The 16,422-nt window shown below is 25.2% G+C and overlaps 2 protein-coding genes across 6 annotated transcripts in view; both read right to left on the reverse strand.

Moving 5' to 3' along the window:
• The window catches only part of LOC145835150 (cilia- and flagella-associated protein 65-like), a 34,394-nt gene extending 25,424 nt beyond the window's left edge, over nt 1-8,970 (reverse strand). The window contains exons 1-7 of one of the 3 annotated variants that reach the window (XM_082942702.1): nt 8,918-8,970; nt 7,153-7,247; nt 7,052-7,096; nt 6,269-6,494; nt 5,940-6,112; nt 4,146-4,336; nt 3,589-3,738 (exon numbers count right to left, since the gene is read on the reverse strand). In XM_082942702.1, the coding sequence (XP_082798828.1) occupies nt 3,589-3,738; nt 4,146-4,336; nt 5,940-6,112; nt 6,269-6,494; nt 7,052-7,096; nt 7,153-7,247; nt 8,918-8,923 (886 nt within the window). In that variant the 5' untranslated portion in view covers nt 8,924-8,970. Of the gene's footprint in view, nt 1-3,588; nt 3,739-4,145; nt 4,337-5,939; nt 6,113-6,268; nt 6,495-7,051; nt 7,097-7,152; nt 7,248-7,753; nt 7,877-8,917 lie in introns of those variants that run through there. The other 2 variants (XM_082942700.1, XM_082942699.1) reach the window with 2 other exon arrangements.
• Nucleotides 8,971-12,748: 3,778 nt separating this feature from the next.
• LOC145833791 (cytospin-A-like) overlaps nt 12,749-16,422 on the reverse strand; it is a 29,886-nt gene continuing 26,212 nt past the window's right edge. Inside the window, exons 14-20 of one of the 3 annotated variants that reach the window (XM_082940977.1) lie at nt 15,862-16,003; nt 15,094-15,281; nt 14,409-14,751; nt 14,080-14,190; nt 13,765-13,931; nt 13,498-13,659; nt 12,749-13,139 (exon numbers count right to left, since the gene is read on the reverse strand). In XM_082940977.1, the coding sequence (XP_082797103.1) occupies nt 12,990-13,139; nt 13,498-13,659; nt 13,765-13,931; nt 14,080-14,190; nt 14,409-14,751; nt 15,094-15,281; nt 15,862-16,003 (1,263 nt within the window). In that variant the 3' untranslated portion in view covers nt 12,749-12,989. Of the gene's footprint in view, nt 13,140-13,497; nt 13,660-13,764; nt 13,935-14,079; nt 14,191-14,408; nt 14,752-15,093; nt 15,282-15,861; nt 16,004-16,422 lie in introns of all 3 variants that reach the window. The other 2 variants (XM_082940976.1, XM_082940978.1) reach the window with 2 other exon arrangements.

The following is a 16,422-nucleotide window of genomic DNA, read 5'->3' on the forward strand; positions in this document are numbered from 1 at the left end:
ATTTATCTAAGTCAGAGGTCGGCAAACTGCACCCGCGGGCCAAATGCAGCTCCAAAAGCAAAAATATATGGGTCGAGATGTAATTTTCAGCATACAATATTCTTTTTAAAAATCTGATAAAAACTTACAGTTGTGCTCTTAATTTAATTAGTAACTTTTAGTGCTTCATTAATGCTTATTTAAAGAAATATTTAGTTTTAAAGAGTACTTTTTATTGATAGCTACAGTTATTTTTTTTCTAAAAAATTGGTCTGGTACTTACCAAAGGCTACCAGCCCCTAATCTGAAAATATAATAAGGAACGTATAGTGTTTGGTACTTACTTAATTTATCTGTGTTTTACAGAGGACCACTTACTACAAACATTGAAAAAATATATTTTTACAAATTTACTTAAAAACGATCAGAAATATCTTGCAAACCCAGAGTTTTATATCAAATTTAAAAACTGTATCAACAACTGAAGTTATGTCGATTGAAGGAGCCAATCACTATTAACTCTTAAGTCTTAACTAACAATTCAAACTTATAAACATTTCTAGTCTAACTTGATCGATTTAAACTCAATCATGTTAAACACAGTAATTTTAATCTCAATCATTTTCTAAATGAGTTATTTCAACCTTTTTATTGTATATTATTCGTTATCATACTTTACATATAATAACAAATTTATTGTCTTTTTTTACTAACTTTTTAAAAGTCGATAATAAAACTATAAGATGTAAACAAGTAGCATTATCTGTTCTAGATATATAGCTTTTTGAAAACTATGTTATTTTGAAGAAAATCTCATTTGCTGCATGATGTTTTTAAAGTTTTTGTTTATACAGTTAATTGAAATATGATAATTGAATTTCAAATAATCGACCACTACAGTACTAGATTGACTTATCAACTAGTTTTTTTACACGTAACTAAAAATACGTAGTTTTTTTCTTTTAAAACTTTTCAACTGTCCCAAGTCTTAAATAAATAACTTTTATTATAGAAAAATTTTAACTTACACCTGATCAACTAAATTTACACTTACATTATTACATAAACACTTACATTTAAAAATAAAAATTTTCTTTAACTATAGATACTTAAATGAAGCTAAAAAACTCGAGGTTAATTAAAAAATTTAAATGGTACTATAGTCTATAAATTTTTATAGTTTAATAACATGATCAGTTTGTAGTATACCATAAGGATAGGAGCTTGGGGTGGAAATAAAAACATCATTCTACTTATTTTTTGAGGTTGTACTTTATAAACTGAAAACTTATAAACAATTAAAAAATAATTAATATTTTTTTATTGATTTTTTAAAAGAATTAGTATGTTTATATTATATTTATATTATAAATATAAGCAGGCAACCAACAGCACGCGACGCGTTTTTTAGTTTAGTGAAAATAATTTACGATTCTTAAATTTTATTACTAACATTTCAAAGTGTGCTTTTAGTTACACTACTTTTGTTTTGTCTTAAGTACAGAGTAGGGCTTATAAAATAAATGGATTTTTTAATTAAACAATTAGTTGATTATAATTTTACTTATAAAGAGTTTGTTAATTTTTATAGTACAATTTCAAAAAATTGCGCAGTCTGGGAAAGTTCCAGGGTCATTATTTTCACTTGTTAAAAGCTGGGGTCATTTTTTTTACTTGATCCCACTTTTCTATAGGTTTACAAGTACAATTTATAACAAGAAGTAACACTTGTTAAAGTATTTTAAACTAAATAATTTATTTGATAGAAAGTTTTGTATTTACTGTCATTGAATAGTGGAAAACTACAAATTAAAAAAAAAAACTAAATTAAAACCTGGCGTAAAGAGAACATATGATCTTTGCTAATTAAGGGCATAGGGGGGTGGCCATGTTTTTACAAGTTGATCTTATTTTATAGAGTTTTTTCTAAGCTTCAAGATGTTTCTTATCCTTTTAAAAAATTCGAATCATTAATTGTGATATGACCAGTCAAAGTCGGGCCGCATAATAGGTTCCCTATGGAAAGGGAAAACTAAATCAGCAAAAAAAGACTATTTTATTTAAAATCTATCTCCTCCTACATTTTCGAGCAATCATCTTCAAACTATCACAGTCTAATCTTTATATAATAACAAAAAAACGTTACTTTGGAATTAAAAACAATTTTTTATCTTTTTTTTTTTTTGAAAAAAAAAACACTTTTTTTTTTGTAATAAAATTTTTATTTTTTTACATTATTAAAATTCTAAAGTAACGTTTTTCCTTTTAATATAAGAAATATTCCTTAAAATTTGAAGAAGATTGCTTGAAAAATGAAGGAGGAGAAAGATTTTTAGTGAATTTTTTAATTTCCCAGAAAATTGACCCGAAAAATTTGCATTCCATATGTTTGTATTGGAAACTTTTTACAAAAAATAAAATATCTCAAAATTTAAATGATATTTTTGAATTCTATAAAAACAGGCTTGTAGTTTGTTTTTATAGCTTTCATATAAAAGCCATAGTTGATTTTTGTAAATAAAAATGTCGGACCCCCCCCCCAAAGTTTACCTTAAGTAAAACAATACAGTGACAAATAAATGATTGTGTTTAAATACAAATAAATTAAAAATTGAAGAAATTTCTATACTTTATGAAAAGCAGTTTATTGATTTCATTTTAAATAAATAAATTAGTAAAATAGTCTTTTTTCTGTTAAAAACCTGTTATGCCTTAGTTTTATTTTAGTTTTTTATTTAATTCTATTCAAAATAACTGTTTTTTTTTTTTTTTTAAAACTTTGACGTTTCTTCATAACCACTGTATGGGTTGACTTGAAATGAGACCTCAAACTTTCAGAAAACGTTCCTTTTATAGTTTTAGCCAGTATTTATTTCGGCAATCATCAACAAAGTTGAGATGTTACATACCATTGATAATAAACAATGAACTTTGCCGCAAGATCAACAACAACAGCATCCGAGACAATCCTACGACCGGTTTCGTCCTTAACTTTTATAGTTTAAAAGACTTTGAATGTGGAAATTTTAAAAAATATTAAAATAAAAATATTAGAAAACAAAATTTAAAATAATAAGTGTGTTTTTTTAACAAAAATTTTGTTTTTCAAAATTAAAAAAAATCCAGCATTCAATCTTTTTAAAATTTAATAATACACTTTTTGTGAAAATTTGAAGAAGATTGCTTAAAAAATGAAGGAGGAGATAGATTTTTAGTGAAATGGTCTTTTTTTTGTGTTTTTACTTTGCACCTTCCATTGGGAACCTATTGATGTCACTGACTTTGATCGCTCATATCTCAAAAAAATTTTTTTTTTTTTCAAGCGGTTAAAAATTTCTGATAGCTCAGATAAAACTCTATAAAATAAGATCAACTTGTAAAAATCAAGGTGGACCTCCCTATGCCCTTAAAGTTTCAAACTAGAAGATTTTTTAATTTGACAATGTCAATCTGCAGCACCCCCTAACAAAAAGACCATGCGACGCCACTGCTTCCTACTAAGAATAATTTAAGGTTTAAATTAATTTGGAACTGTTAGTTATATATAAATCGTAAAAATTTGTCTGAATATAATTAGTAAAACATTTAGTGTAGGTAAGTAAGACTAACCATGACTAAAATTATTCAATAAAACAAATTTTTCATGCTTTTCATTTACATTCCGATTATCAAAATTAATATCAATTGTTATATCAGAACTTTCTTCATCAGTAAAACTTTGACCATTTTCATTTGTTAAATGGATTTGAGCATACTTGCCTGTAATTAGAGCATATATATAACTATACAATTTCTATTTAATAAAAGTATTTTTGTTCAAGTTCTATTGAAAAATTTCAAACTTAAGTATGAGCTTGTTGAAAATATTCTATTGAAAATGATGTTATTTATAAATATATTAGATAACAAATTGCACACTAAAAGCTTCTAAGTATGTCATATAACAGCTTTTGACTCTTCTTTAATTGTATTAAACTAAAGTTTTTGTAAAAAATAATTTTACTTTCTTTAAGAAAGTAAAAATTTTTAAAAAATTAACAATTGTTATTCATTTCATGTACATAAAAAAAAAATTGTAGTAAAAACTTTGTATAAATATTATAGACTGATTACATTCTCTAAAATCAAAAAAAAGTTTTAAAATTATATTCATATACAAAGCTTACCTACTCCTTGTAGCACAGTTTTTTTAAGAAATCCACAAAAATCACATGTAGCTGTATTTTCAAAGTTTTTAGCTTCAGAAGGAGAAAATATTGCAACAAGATGAACTAAAGAGTTAGGAGGCACTTGACCAAAACTAGGCGTTATAGAAAATGGAGGAGACACTTTCCAGCAGAAAGGAGCATATCCATCACTGTTTATAAATAACAAATGTGTTTTTTTTCAGTATAATATAAATTTATAAGAATTTAAGGCAATGGTAGTTTTTTAGTAATAGAAGCATAGAAAGCTAAAGATGATGTAAAAAAGTATGAGTAAGAATTTATGGCTTTATAGTACTGATAATTGATCATGAAGTGTGTAGGTAAAATATAAACCTTACTCATAGTCATATAAACTTTTAATATGTAACAGGGGCGATGTCTGATGACTCTATATTAGATGATGAGCAACTTAAATTATGTAAAATGTTAACATCTATATATATGCAGTTACGTTTAAAAAAAACACTTGGAATGAGATATAGCTGTGTTTAGAGTAGTTTATGTAGCTCTGCAATCCCTATGAGGTATGTAGTGCTAAAATACTGTGTTGATATATAATATATGTATGTTTTAGTATTGTTTTAATTTTATATACTTAAGGTATACTAAATAAAATTTTTGACAAATATGGAATATTTAACAACAAAAACATTTATAAGTTTCTATATAACTTACAAACTATTGATAAATCTTTTTTACGCAATAAATTTTTTGGCTAGGCATATTTTTGTAAATGAGCCTTATTTTGCAGATTTACAACAATAGTATCAGGTGGTAATAGTTACTACAGAAGTACAGTATAGTATTTTACTGCTTTACTTTTGAACCCTTATTTAAGATCAATACGAACAACTTTTTAGACGTAAGAGACCACATTTGTAGGGTTTATTAAGTATATTATGGGAGGAACTCATAAGGCAAGAAAAAGCCAACTTAATAAAAAATTTGTCCTCTTTAAGAGTTTTTATTTTTATTTTTTCATCAATACAGTCTTAAACTAATGTTAAAGTTTAAATACTTATAGTTTTATTTAATTTTAAAGCTATAGTTTTTTTTTGTAGAATATAACTAGGAAGACAAAAAATGATCATTTTACTAAAAATCTATTTTCTCTTCATTTTTAAATCCATTTACTTCAAGTTTTCAAGATTTTTTTTAAATATAACTCTCAATTTCTAGGTAGTAGATTTTTAAAAATACTCTAAAAAATATGACCTGAACCAAAAAAAAATTTAAGAAATATGTTTTCTACAATTTGTTTAAAATTTGTTAACAACGGTCTATTTTTGTCATTTTAGTTTGAGCCTTCCATAATTAATCTATTAAACTACCTAACTTTGATCGCTTATACCTCAAAAGTTAGTATGAATTTTTGATAAAGGTAAAAGCCTAGCTCTGTTTTTTTATAAAAAGGTTAAAACCCCTCTATGGCCATATAGGTATTTCTTCTTATTTTACAAATTTAAAATTAAAGTATTTAAGACTTATTTAATTTTATACCAAGTTTAAAAGTATTATATTTACTTTTGTTACAATGAGTGTGTAATCTTTATAATAATATATACAAAAAAACATTTTTTAATTAAAAGAACCTATTTACTGTTGCTATAAAAAAAAAAGTAACAGTTTGCTTAAAAATACGAAACACTGTCAACAAGATCTACATGCAAAAAAATATTTCACAAAATATTAAATAAGCATTTAATAAACACTTTAGTTTATGTTTTAAGATATTAGATTTAAAAAGATCACCTGTGATTTTCTATCTTAAACACTTTTTTGTTAAAATCTTCAACACCAACAGGACCAAATTTTAAACTTGAAGGTACATGTAGTTTGGGTTCACAAAACACTGATCGAATGTTAACTTTGAATCTAGTAAGGTTGTCTTCAGTATAAAACTCAATAAAATCTTCATATTCAACCTGAAAACATGTTATAACTATAAACTTACACCTCACAAAACTTTATAAGATGAGTAACAGAGATATTCAATGTGTATGATTTACAAAAAAAAGATAGATTTTTGAAGAAATTATTTTGCAATGATTATTATTGTTAACAAAATTCTCTAAACTTACTTTGTCAACTGGACGAAAAGTAAAAGGCATTGTAAATGAAGTTCCAGCTGATATAAATATGGGTTGTGGATAAATAAACTCAAAAATGGAACAGTTAGCAGGAGTAAATTTTAACTTGATAGTTTTCCATCCAATGTTTTTAATTTTTAATTTCTTTACATGTTCTTTACCAACTTCCCATTTACTCCAGACTAGCTCTTCTGGTATAACTTCAACTCCATATTTACTGGTATAGGTTTAATTTTGTTTATGAAGCAGTTTAAATTATAATTATTGAAAGTCTATATTGTAAAAACTAGAATTCTAATCCATTGTGTTAATTTTGAGATGATTTATACATTATTATAAGATAAACTTAAGTTTAAAAACATTTATATATATACTAGAGATACATTAAAAACAACTGGATAAAATAAACAGAAACAAATTATTTAATATTAAACTAATTTTCTTCAAAACATAAAACTAATTTATTATAACTCACAAATAATAGTAATTTTATTATTCTTTCACTTGGAAATGAAAGTTAATTAGATTAAAAAGTTGTGCTTTAATTACTCAATAATATAGTAACTTCTTAGGACAAAATAATTAAAATAGTTATCTTGGAAACAATCAGAAACAGAAAAATAAAAAACTTAGAACTCTTTTTACACTAAGCTATTTTCAAATCTTATAATCTATTTTTAATGTCTTTTTTGCTAATAATTTAAACAAGTGAATTTTAAATTATAAATAATTTGCTCATTTTTGTTTTGCTTTTTAAATAATCATAAAACTAACCTGTAATCATTTTGATATTTTCTAGTTCTTTTTTTTGATATGTGCCTGAAAAGCGCCTACAATTAATATATAAACTTTAAAACAACAAACTAAATACACACTGTAACTTGTTTTTCAATTTTTCAGTTTTTACCAAAGACACTTTTCTGCAAGGAGATATTTGTAGTCGCTCTTCTTCTTTCCAGTCTACTTCAGACTACAAAAAAAAAGATAATTTAAATACTTATAAACATCACAAATGCTACTTATAACACAATCCACATTTTTTATATATTTTTAGGGTCATCAAAACAATAGTTTTAGAGGTTTATAAAACTTATGAAAAATTTCTACTTTTTAAAGCTAAAATTCTAGTCTGAGTAACCAAAAACTAGCCTAAGTTACATCAATCGGATTTAGTCTTAGTCTATTGTATAATTGAAAAAAAGTAACGGCAAAAAAACTGAAAAATAATTACTGTAAATCAAGCTACAGTATTTGAAATACCATAAAGATAGAAAAAATAAAGAAAAATGTGAATTCTCACAACCATGGTCAATGGATTAGTGTAGATAAACTTTTTTTATCATCAAGCCTCACACAATATATTTTGTAAACAACTTTTATAACTTTTAATAAGATCATGATTTACAAGTTTAAATTTAGGATCCATATAAACAATTTTTGTTTTCATATTTACTTTAATTAAACAAAGAAATTAACTCTAAAAGAAAAAATGGTATCTAAACCATCACTGCCAATATCAACCATGAAAACCATATTCTACCATGGGCACCACACCTTCTCCTCCCAAAGATTTTGATTTTTATGATCATGTACGCTCACATTTTCTTGTTGCCCTTTTTACAAGAACAACCTTGAAAATACAATAAAAAAGTCAAAAAGAAAACAAAAAGGGAGAAGTGGTATTATTACAGTAAATAACATATTTTCTTTTAGATGCATTATAAACATGAGTATTAGCATAAACTGTAGAGCATAGCATATACTAATAAAATCTATAGATATATGTGTTTATAAGTATAAAAAAGTAGAAATATTTAGTATTTTTTATACTATTTAACTATGAAAATTACTCAGTTACAAAAACTTATTCTCACACAAATACTTACCAGATACAAGTAAAAAAATTTATAGAATAAACTATTTAAAACAGAATCAGACTATAATAAGAAAAAACAATTTGATTTATAAAACATACATTATATAAAAACTATGAGGTTATTAAAACTATCTGAAATTTAAGAAATTATCTAAAATAACCAGGACTTTATAAAAAAAAATCAACCTGAGGTTTTCAGAACTTTTTAAAATTTTTAAACTAACCTGACTAGCCTAACTATGTTACAATATTTACTTTATGTTTTATTTTACTTCATCTTATTCTAGATTGTGTTTTTTTTGTGTATAAAATCTTTTTTTTTGTGCATAAAAAACTTTTATTTTTTTAAAGTGGTATTTTATTATTACTAACTATTTCTGTCTTCTAAAAAGTCAAAAAAACTTTCTAAAAATTTTTAATTAAGTCATATATTGTGTATTTTTATTTTAGAAATCACAACAAAAGTTCTCAACTTAATGTAAGGAGATTAATCAACTATTTTTTTTTATTTTTGTCAAAACAGTGTTTTACTTGTTTGAACTATTCAAAACGAGATCCTTAGTTGAATAATAAAATCTTGTTCAATAGAATTCTTTATGAATAAGACTTTGTTATTCAACTGAGGATCTGGTTTAAATTAATTCAAAGTAAAACATTGTTTTGACAATAAAATTTAAAAAATGGAGTTAAAAGTTATATACTAATAATTTTTAACACTTTTATACAAAATGGTCTACTAAATCTATATCAACATTTATGTTTACTTTCATAAATTCAGATGTTTCCTCACTATTGTTTCTAATTTGAGCAGAGAGCATACCTAAATTCAAACATTAGCAATTGAGAAAACTATCTTTAACTAGTTTATTTCGGAATAAAAGTTGCTATGGATAGAGGTATAAATTCCCTTTGTCGTAACTGTAAAGAAAATGGATAACGAACATCATCTAAAAAAGAACTTGCTAAACTTTATACCAACATTTTCTTATATAACACTTTGATTGTTTAAACTAATCGAATTGTTATTTTACAAAAAAGAAGAAATAAAAAAAACTTTGAATTGAACTTAAAACTAATTATTTTTATAAAATTTACAAAACTATTAGTCTAGGTTAGTGAGTTTAAAACAACTAAATGTGTAAATATTAGTTTTAGTTAAATAAAAGATTAATAACTATAATAGATATTCAAAAATAACCTAAATTAGCATTAATCTATAAAATGATTTTTTAAAGGACAGAAAACATAAAAAAAAACTAAACTTAACGTTACACATGTCCTGGACATGACGTTAAAAGGTGTCTAAGTGGTGTACGACTTGATAACCGAAAGGTTTTTCGTGCATCAGGTCCTAAGACCAAATATTTTGAGCGCTCTTTTTTTGTCGCTCAATAAACAATATATATAAAACAATGTAGTATATTACAATAACTTTAAATTATATATATGTATAGTTTTAAATTAAAAGCATCAAGTTGTTTGCAAACTTTCAACCAAAAATTTTTATTACTTTCAACTCTAAAACTAAAAATCAATAATACTTCTTGCTTTGTGTACAAATTTTAAAATGGTGCAGTTGTGTTTCTTTTCATCACAACTTAGATTGTTTAATAATCACAGCAGGAACCTTAATGGATAGACGACTGCTAATATTTAAATTTTGCTCAAAATCAAAAACTTCATTTTTACTTTATACATTGTGTTTGCTGACAAAAAAGCTTGCAGATATCAAACATTCGATTTAAAAAGTATATAAAGATTATGATTAAAAAGGCTATAATGTTTTATGGTCTACAAAAATTGTACTAATCAATTACTTAAGTAAAATTTGTTTAAAGTTCATATTAAACAGCAAATTAAGTTGTGCAGGTTACTTTAACTATTTTAGCGAAAAAAAAACCAAAATTCTAACTCTATTTGTGACTTAAACTACTAAAAATTAACATTTATCTGAATTTGCTACAGAACTATAAACAAAATTTATTTACAAAACAAACGAAACAATTTTAAAAGCGCTACGACTCGTAAACTACACACAAGGCTGCTTAATTGAACGTAAATTGTGTTACAATTATAATAGATGTTTACAATAATTTATTTTAATAAGAGCTTGTATTTAAGCAAACTTATATTAAACTTATACAATATAATTCACGTACATTTATGTTAGTCTATTACTTGTTTTGAATATTTTTATAACTATTTATGAAAAGTTTAGATCAGAGTATAATTATTCTGTTTTTGTTTTTTTATTGTTCAAAATTGTGAGTATTTTTTTCATACGCTGTTTAAAAAATTAAGTTTTAAAAAATCTTTTTTAATACAAAATGTGAACTTATTTAAATTTCATCTTCTTAGTCAAGTAAATTTTTGACTATATTTTTTTTAAATTTTATTTAAAGTGAAAAAGTTGTTCATAAAATGTGAGTTTAGATTTACAGTGAATCATTTTTTTATTATAAAATAAAAAAGTACATATATTAATAGTTTTAACTCTTAAACTAATATTAAAAATATAGTATGTCTATTTTACTTTAACCATAAAATTAAGTTATAGACTTCAGCACAAAAAGTTAGTATCTGATACAAACCTAAAATTAAACTTTTTATTGGTTATGGATTTTAAAAATAACCAATTGAATATTTTTACATCAGTTCTGACTTTACAGATGGAAATTATAATCAAAAATTTGAGTAATTTATTACAACGAATTAAATTATTTGTTTACACCATCATTAAAAAAATTTTAACATCTTTTTCTTAGAGTTTTAAAATATATGTTAATTTAATCGTATTAGTAATACAATCTTTCAGAAAAAACTTTCAAACTACCTTTTATTATTATAGTCGAAGTAAGCACTAAAACTTTTTTTTAATCGAGTATATCTAGTAAGACAACCTTAAACTATGACTTTTTCTTTTTTTTGGACACTAACTTGTACCCTAGGATATTGATACTTTTAATTTTTCAACACAAATTATTGTTTTTTAATTAAAAGCAATAAAAAATACTTATAACCAAAGATGTAATAAATGAAGGCTTTTATAAATCTTATTGGAAATACACGTCTACTTTTTCGTTTAAGTAGTAATGAATAAAAAATTTATATAGAACAAAATCATTAGAATATAAATGTGCTTAATAAAACGGGATGCCACTCTCCGAGAAAAAAGTCTGAGTTAATTTAAAGCTTCAGTCTTTTTGCGCAATTATCTTTAAGCCAGTTTATTTTTATTCTGTACATATACTTTAGTGTATTGCAGAATAATGTTTCTGAAGTAAAAGTTATTAAAAATTTGTGCATAACTATTCTTACTTTGTTTTAATAGTTATTATTAAGCTTTAATATTTCATGTAACTTGGAGACAATAAAAAAAAAGTCACCAGCATTTTAGAAGTGACGGTTTAATTTTCCCAGAAAAAAAATTAAAAATAAAGGTGGTAAATAATATAAAAGTTCCTCTTTAAAACATAACAATCTAATATAAGTATAAATACAGCATTAGTAAGATATAAATATAGAGCCAGCTTAGTTGTAAGTTCTAGAACAAATATTTTGTTCAAATTATGTTTTGATTTAAAAACAACCAATCGAGCCGCTGTTTGCTGACCCCTGAACTTAATTTTGCTAATAAAATGAGTTTACTTGCTTAATGTAAGTTTACTTTTTTTACAAGGATAACTTATAGCCTAACTATCGTAGTAGTTTTGACGTTTAAGTAATATAATACTAAATTTTAACTACTAATAATGATTTTTTGTAATAACTTACTTAAAGTCTTTTTTGTTAGTCGTGCTTATAATTTTTTTTATAATTGTAGGTTTATGTTTTTTGTAAACAATTGGTATTAAAACTAAAGGTCTTTAAGTTAAAAGTTTTAATCTGTTTTATTAACTTTTGATAAATCTAGTTGAACTACTCTTTTAAATTTGAAAAGTTCACTGAAAATAACATTCATAATAAATTCAATTCTTTATACATATTTCATATTTTTTTGGTTAAAAATTATTAGATTTGCTATACTTTAATAATTTTTTGTATTAAGATAAAATATTCTTAATAGCAAAAACTAAACAAATATCATATTTTGTTAACATGAACTTTATACTAGGCTTAATTATTTTCGACAACAGTAAAATTAATGATAATGATGCAAATTTAACTAGATGCTAGCGAATTAAAAAGTAAAGATCACAGTGTATTAGCTAGTTTTAATGCGAGCAATAAAAAAATAAGTTAAAAGATAATGAGCACAATCTAATCTGCAGTACAAAAACGTTTAAAAAAAAAATCAAAGCTTTCGGTTGTTATCAAACAAGATAGGTAAAGCAGCAAAGTATTACATTAAATAATTAAAGTATATTATATAATGAAAATAAAAAAATATGACTTTTGTAATAAAGAATTGTTTCTATCTTTTACAGAACTTGAACTTTTATTGTAAACAGTAAGCAATGGAAAAACAGATATAACTTAAAATTGTATGAGTTTACATACACTGATGTATAGTTATAATTAAACTATAAACATTTTTAATACAGTTATCATGTAAATTTTTAAAGCTAATAAAGCATTTATACTTTTTCAAGTATCTTTATAACAACGTAATTTAAAAAAATAGTCATTGAAAAAAGCTTCTACTTAGAAAATATATACAACTTTCAAATTTGAGCATATACAAGTTTTAATGAATTTTAGATTAAAAAATCAAACTGTTCGCGGTAAAAACAAAACATCAAACAATGTCACAATGGTATTATTTCATAAATCCAAATTTACATTTTTTGCATCAACTTATGCGTCTAAGTTTTCGTTTTGAAGTGAAAATATTAGCTACGTTTCGAAATACTTGTACAGTTGTGTTACGTAGTGCATGACGCTCTGCCACTCGGGTCTGTCTTGCAGTGTCATCGATTCCACACTGAGTGTTGGTTCGATTCCCACACTCTCGGCTGCTGCGAAAGCGAGTCTGAAGTGTTTTGCCTGTAGTGATGATATAAAATTAGCTCACTAAAATGCAAGTCTTATTTATCAATTTTATTAATTAATTTAATGAAATGGTAATACTGATTTATTATAAAGTTGGGTATAATAAATTTCGAGACAATTTCATACCAACTAATGTATGATAAATATTTGTATTATTATAATTCTGATACTAATTTTACTTGAAAATAAATTTTAAACCGTGTTTAGTATTTCAACTTTTATGCTTACATTGTTTGTATAGTTTATTTTCATTTTAATTATACACTATGTGCACTACTTATCGTATAAAATAAGTATTTGCTGTAGTTGTATTTATTCTTTGTGTTTATAAAAACATAAAAGTATGACTAGCTTGTAAGTTTTTTCTAGTACGTTCGTCCTGAGAAGTAGAATATGCAGATACGAGCGAGGTATACGGAATGTGAGCTGGTAAATATGAATGCATCAGTGCACAAAGTGCTAGGCCATCACTCCAACTAGAACTGAAGTTTGTCACTTCGATATTCTCGTAATCCTGCGTTTAATTGTATTCATTGTATATATTTTAGAAATTCAAAAACAACAAGTAAAACGTAACATATAAACAAGCTTCAGAAAAAAACACATTAATCAAACAAACTTTTGTCTTTTTTTGGCACCATTGTAACAAAGCATTTCGTTTTGAGCCTCCATATTTTCTCGCTAGAACCACTAAAGGATCAGCGTTGTTAGATAACGCTCTTGAAGGTGGTGCTTTGTTTCTGTGATCTATTGTTTTTTGCTGCTGATGTCTATGACTTTCCAATGCTTCTTTTAAAATTGAAAACATTACGTTTGATATTTAAATTTTATCTAGTTTTTAAAAAGTAAGGGGAGAAAAAAAATAAACTGCATAATATTTTGTGTTCTAATAGCATATTTTATAAAAACTGTTAAAGATCTAGTAAAAGCTAACCAGCCGGTTGAGTATTTCCTCTACAAGAAACATCAAGACTTGAAGGTTTTCGAGATTCAGCATTAGAATTTCTTCGTAAATAAGAAGATAACTGACTCAAATCACAACTTCCTTTTTTGAAATTTAATTTCATAAATTAATTCTAACTTTATCATGTAAGTTATATAAAATTTAGAACTTTTTAAATCGTATACGTATTATAAACTGTAAAACAGTTTACTTTTAATGTAAGTAAAATTTTATTGAAAAAATTATGTTCTAGTTTCCAAAAGTTACAAAAAATTATCATTTAAAACAAGTTGGCATATAGTTAAACAAGAGTATAAAACCTGTCATGTTGCTGTCTGGTGTTCCAGTTTTACTGCTGCTCGCTGAACTTGCAGCATTTTGTGTGAGCTTGTTGGCAGGGGTGCTAGTCGTTCCGCACGAGTTTATTGAAGAAAGTGAATGATGCCGCTGTATAGGAGAGACTGCAGCTATTGAAGGTCCACAAGTCAGTTTGGAAGTCGACTGAACGTTTTGAGTTTGAACTTGCGCTTCAATGGGAGCTGCGTTGTTGGTCACCAACGTGCTTGACATAGTTGGTCCTCTTGTCTGGCTGTCAAATGACTTTATGAGAGACTGAACACCAGGTGACGGCTCTTGTTGCTTTCTACGAGGTTTGTATGAACCCTGTGAAAATTTGTTTTTTCACAATTATGAAGAACACAATATCAATAACTTCATAAACTGTGTACGGTACATAGATATTTTAGAAATTCGTATAAGTAGTATAATTAAATCATGTAAATTACACCACGATTGTTTTAAAATGTATATTAAAACAGTAAAATAATGACAAAACTATTAAAATAAGCTTATTGTATCAACGTGCAACATGAACTCAGCTTATAAAGTAGTTGAGAATGCTAGACATTACAACTTTTAAATTTAAATCCTACACTAATATTGTACTGTTTTTATTATGATGACTAAAACAGTATATAAGCTCTACAATAAAATAAAACAACCGACTTCATGAGAAAGTTGGGTACTTTCATGCATGTTTTGGTGCCTTCGAGCTTCCAATATCGCTTGTGAGTGCATAGTGACAGATGAAACCCTTTTTCTGCGCAATTGCTCGTTTTCCACGCGCAACTTTGTTAACAAATCTTCCAAATTCTGCTTTTCTTCTCTCAACTTTGTTACCTCAACTTGAGAATCTATTATTTTTCGCGCTTTTAATGAGTAGTTTTCAATTTAAGAAAATAAAACAAAATAAATTGCAATGTATGATGAGTAGAAGTTTTAGTAGAATGCTGTTCACATTAATAAAAAAAATTCATAAAAAAGAGGTTTTATTTTATTATGCACTTAAAGTTCGACTCTATCTTAAGAAACTATAAAATATGCATGGCTCATATGTTTCTCCTATTAAGATGTTAGATAAATTTAAAATGAATTAGACGCATACAATATTTCTTTCACAATGTATATTCTTTTGTTTTTAAAATTAAAAAAATGGAGATATTATAAAAGTTTAAGAGATAATAATAATAAAAATATTTAAACAAAATAATTTTATGCAATTACCTGTCATAACTGTATACACAATACATTTCATATTAAAAAGAGATGTCTATGATAATACAATTAAAATTTAATCTTTTTTTAAAACTAGTAAAACAACCATGTCTACTAATTTACTACTTTTTCTAACTTAAACTGATCACCCTTGACATAAATAATTCGAATGTAAGAAAAAATTATACAAACTAATATTTACATTGATTAAAAACTTACCATTTTTCATAGTGTTAGCTATGCTCACAGCAATTTGCATATCATTTTGGAACTGTTTCCATTCCTCTGTTTTATTTCTATGCTCTCTCTTTGATTGCTGAATTTCTTTGTAAAGCCTAACTCTTTCCTCCTGGTAATCATTCTATTACATACATTATTTTCTTTCAAATAAAATTAAATAATAAAAACAAAATAAATAAAAAACAAACTTTTGAAAGCACAAAGAGGCAATGTTAAGGCCGTAGGGGGTCCGATATTTTTTTTACAAAAATTAACTTTGGCTTTTATATGAAAGCTTTAAGTACAAACTACAAGCCAGTTTTTATAGAATTCAAAAATATCATTTAAGTTTTGAGATATTTAATTTTTTGTAAAAATTTTCTAATATAAACGTATGGACCGCAAATTTTTTGGGGTCAATTTTCTCAGATATTCAAAAAATCACTAAAAACCTATCTTATCCTTCATTTTTCAAGCAATCTTCTTCAAATAATCAGTAAACGTTCCTTATAATAAAAGGAAAAAACGTTACTTTAGAATTTTAATAATTTTAAAAAATAA

Source organism: Thalia democratica, chromosome 4 (assembly GCF_965202585.1).
Source record: "Thalia democratica chromosome 4, ktThaDemo2.hap1.1, whole genome shotgun sequence".
NCBI classification, from domain to species: domain Eukaryota; kingdom Metazoa; phylum Chordata; class Thaliacea; order Salpida; family Salpidae; genus Thalia; species Thalia democratica.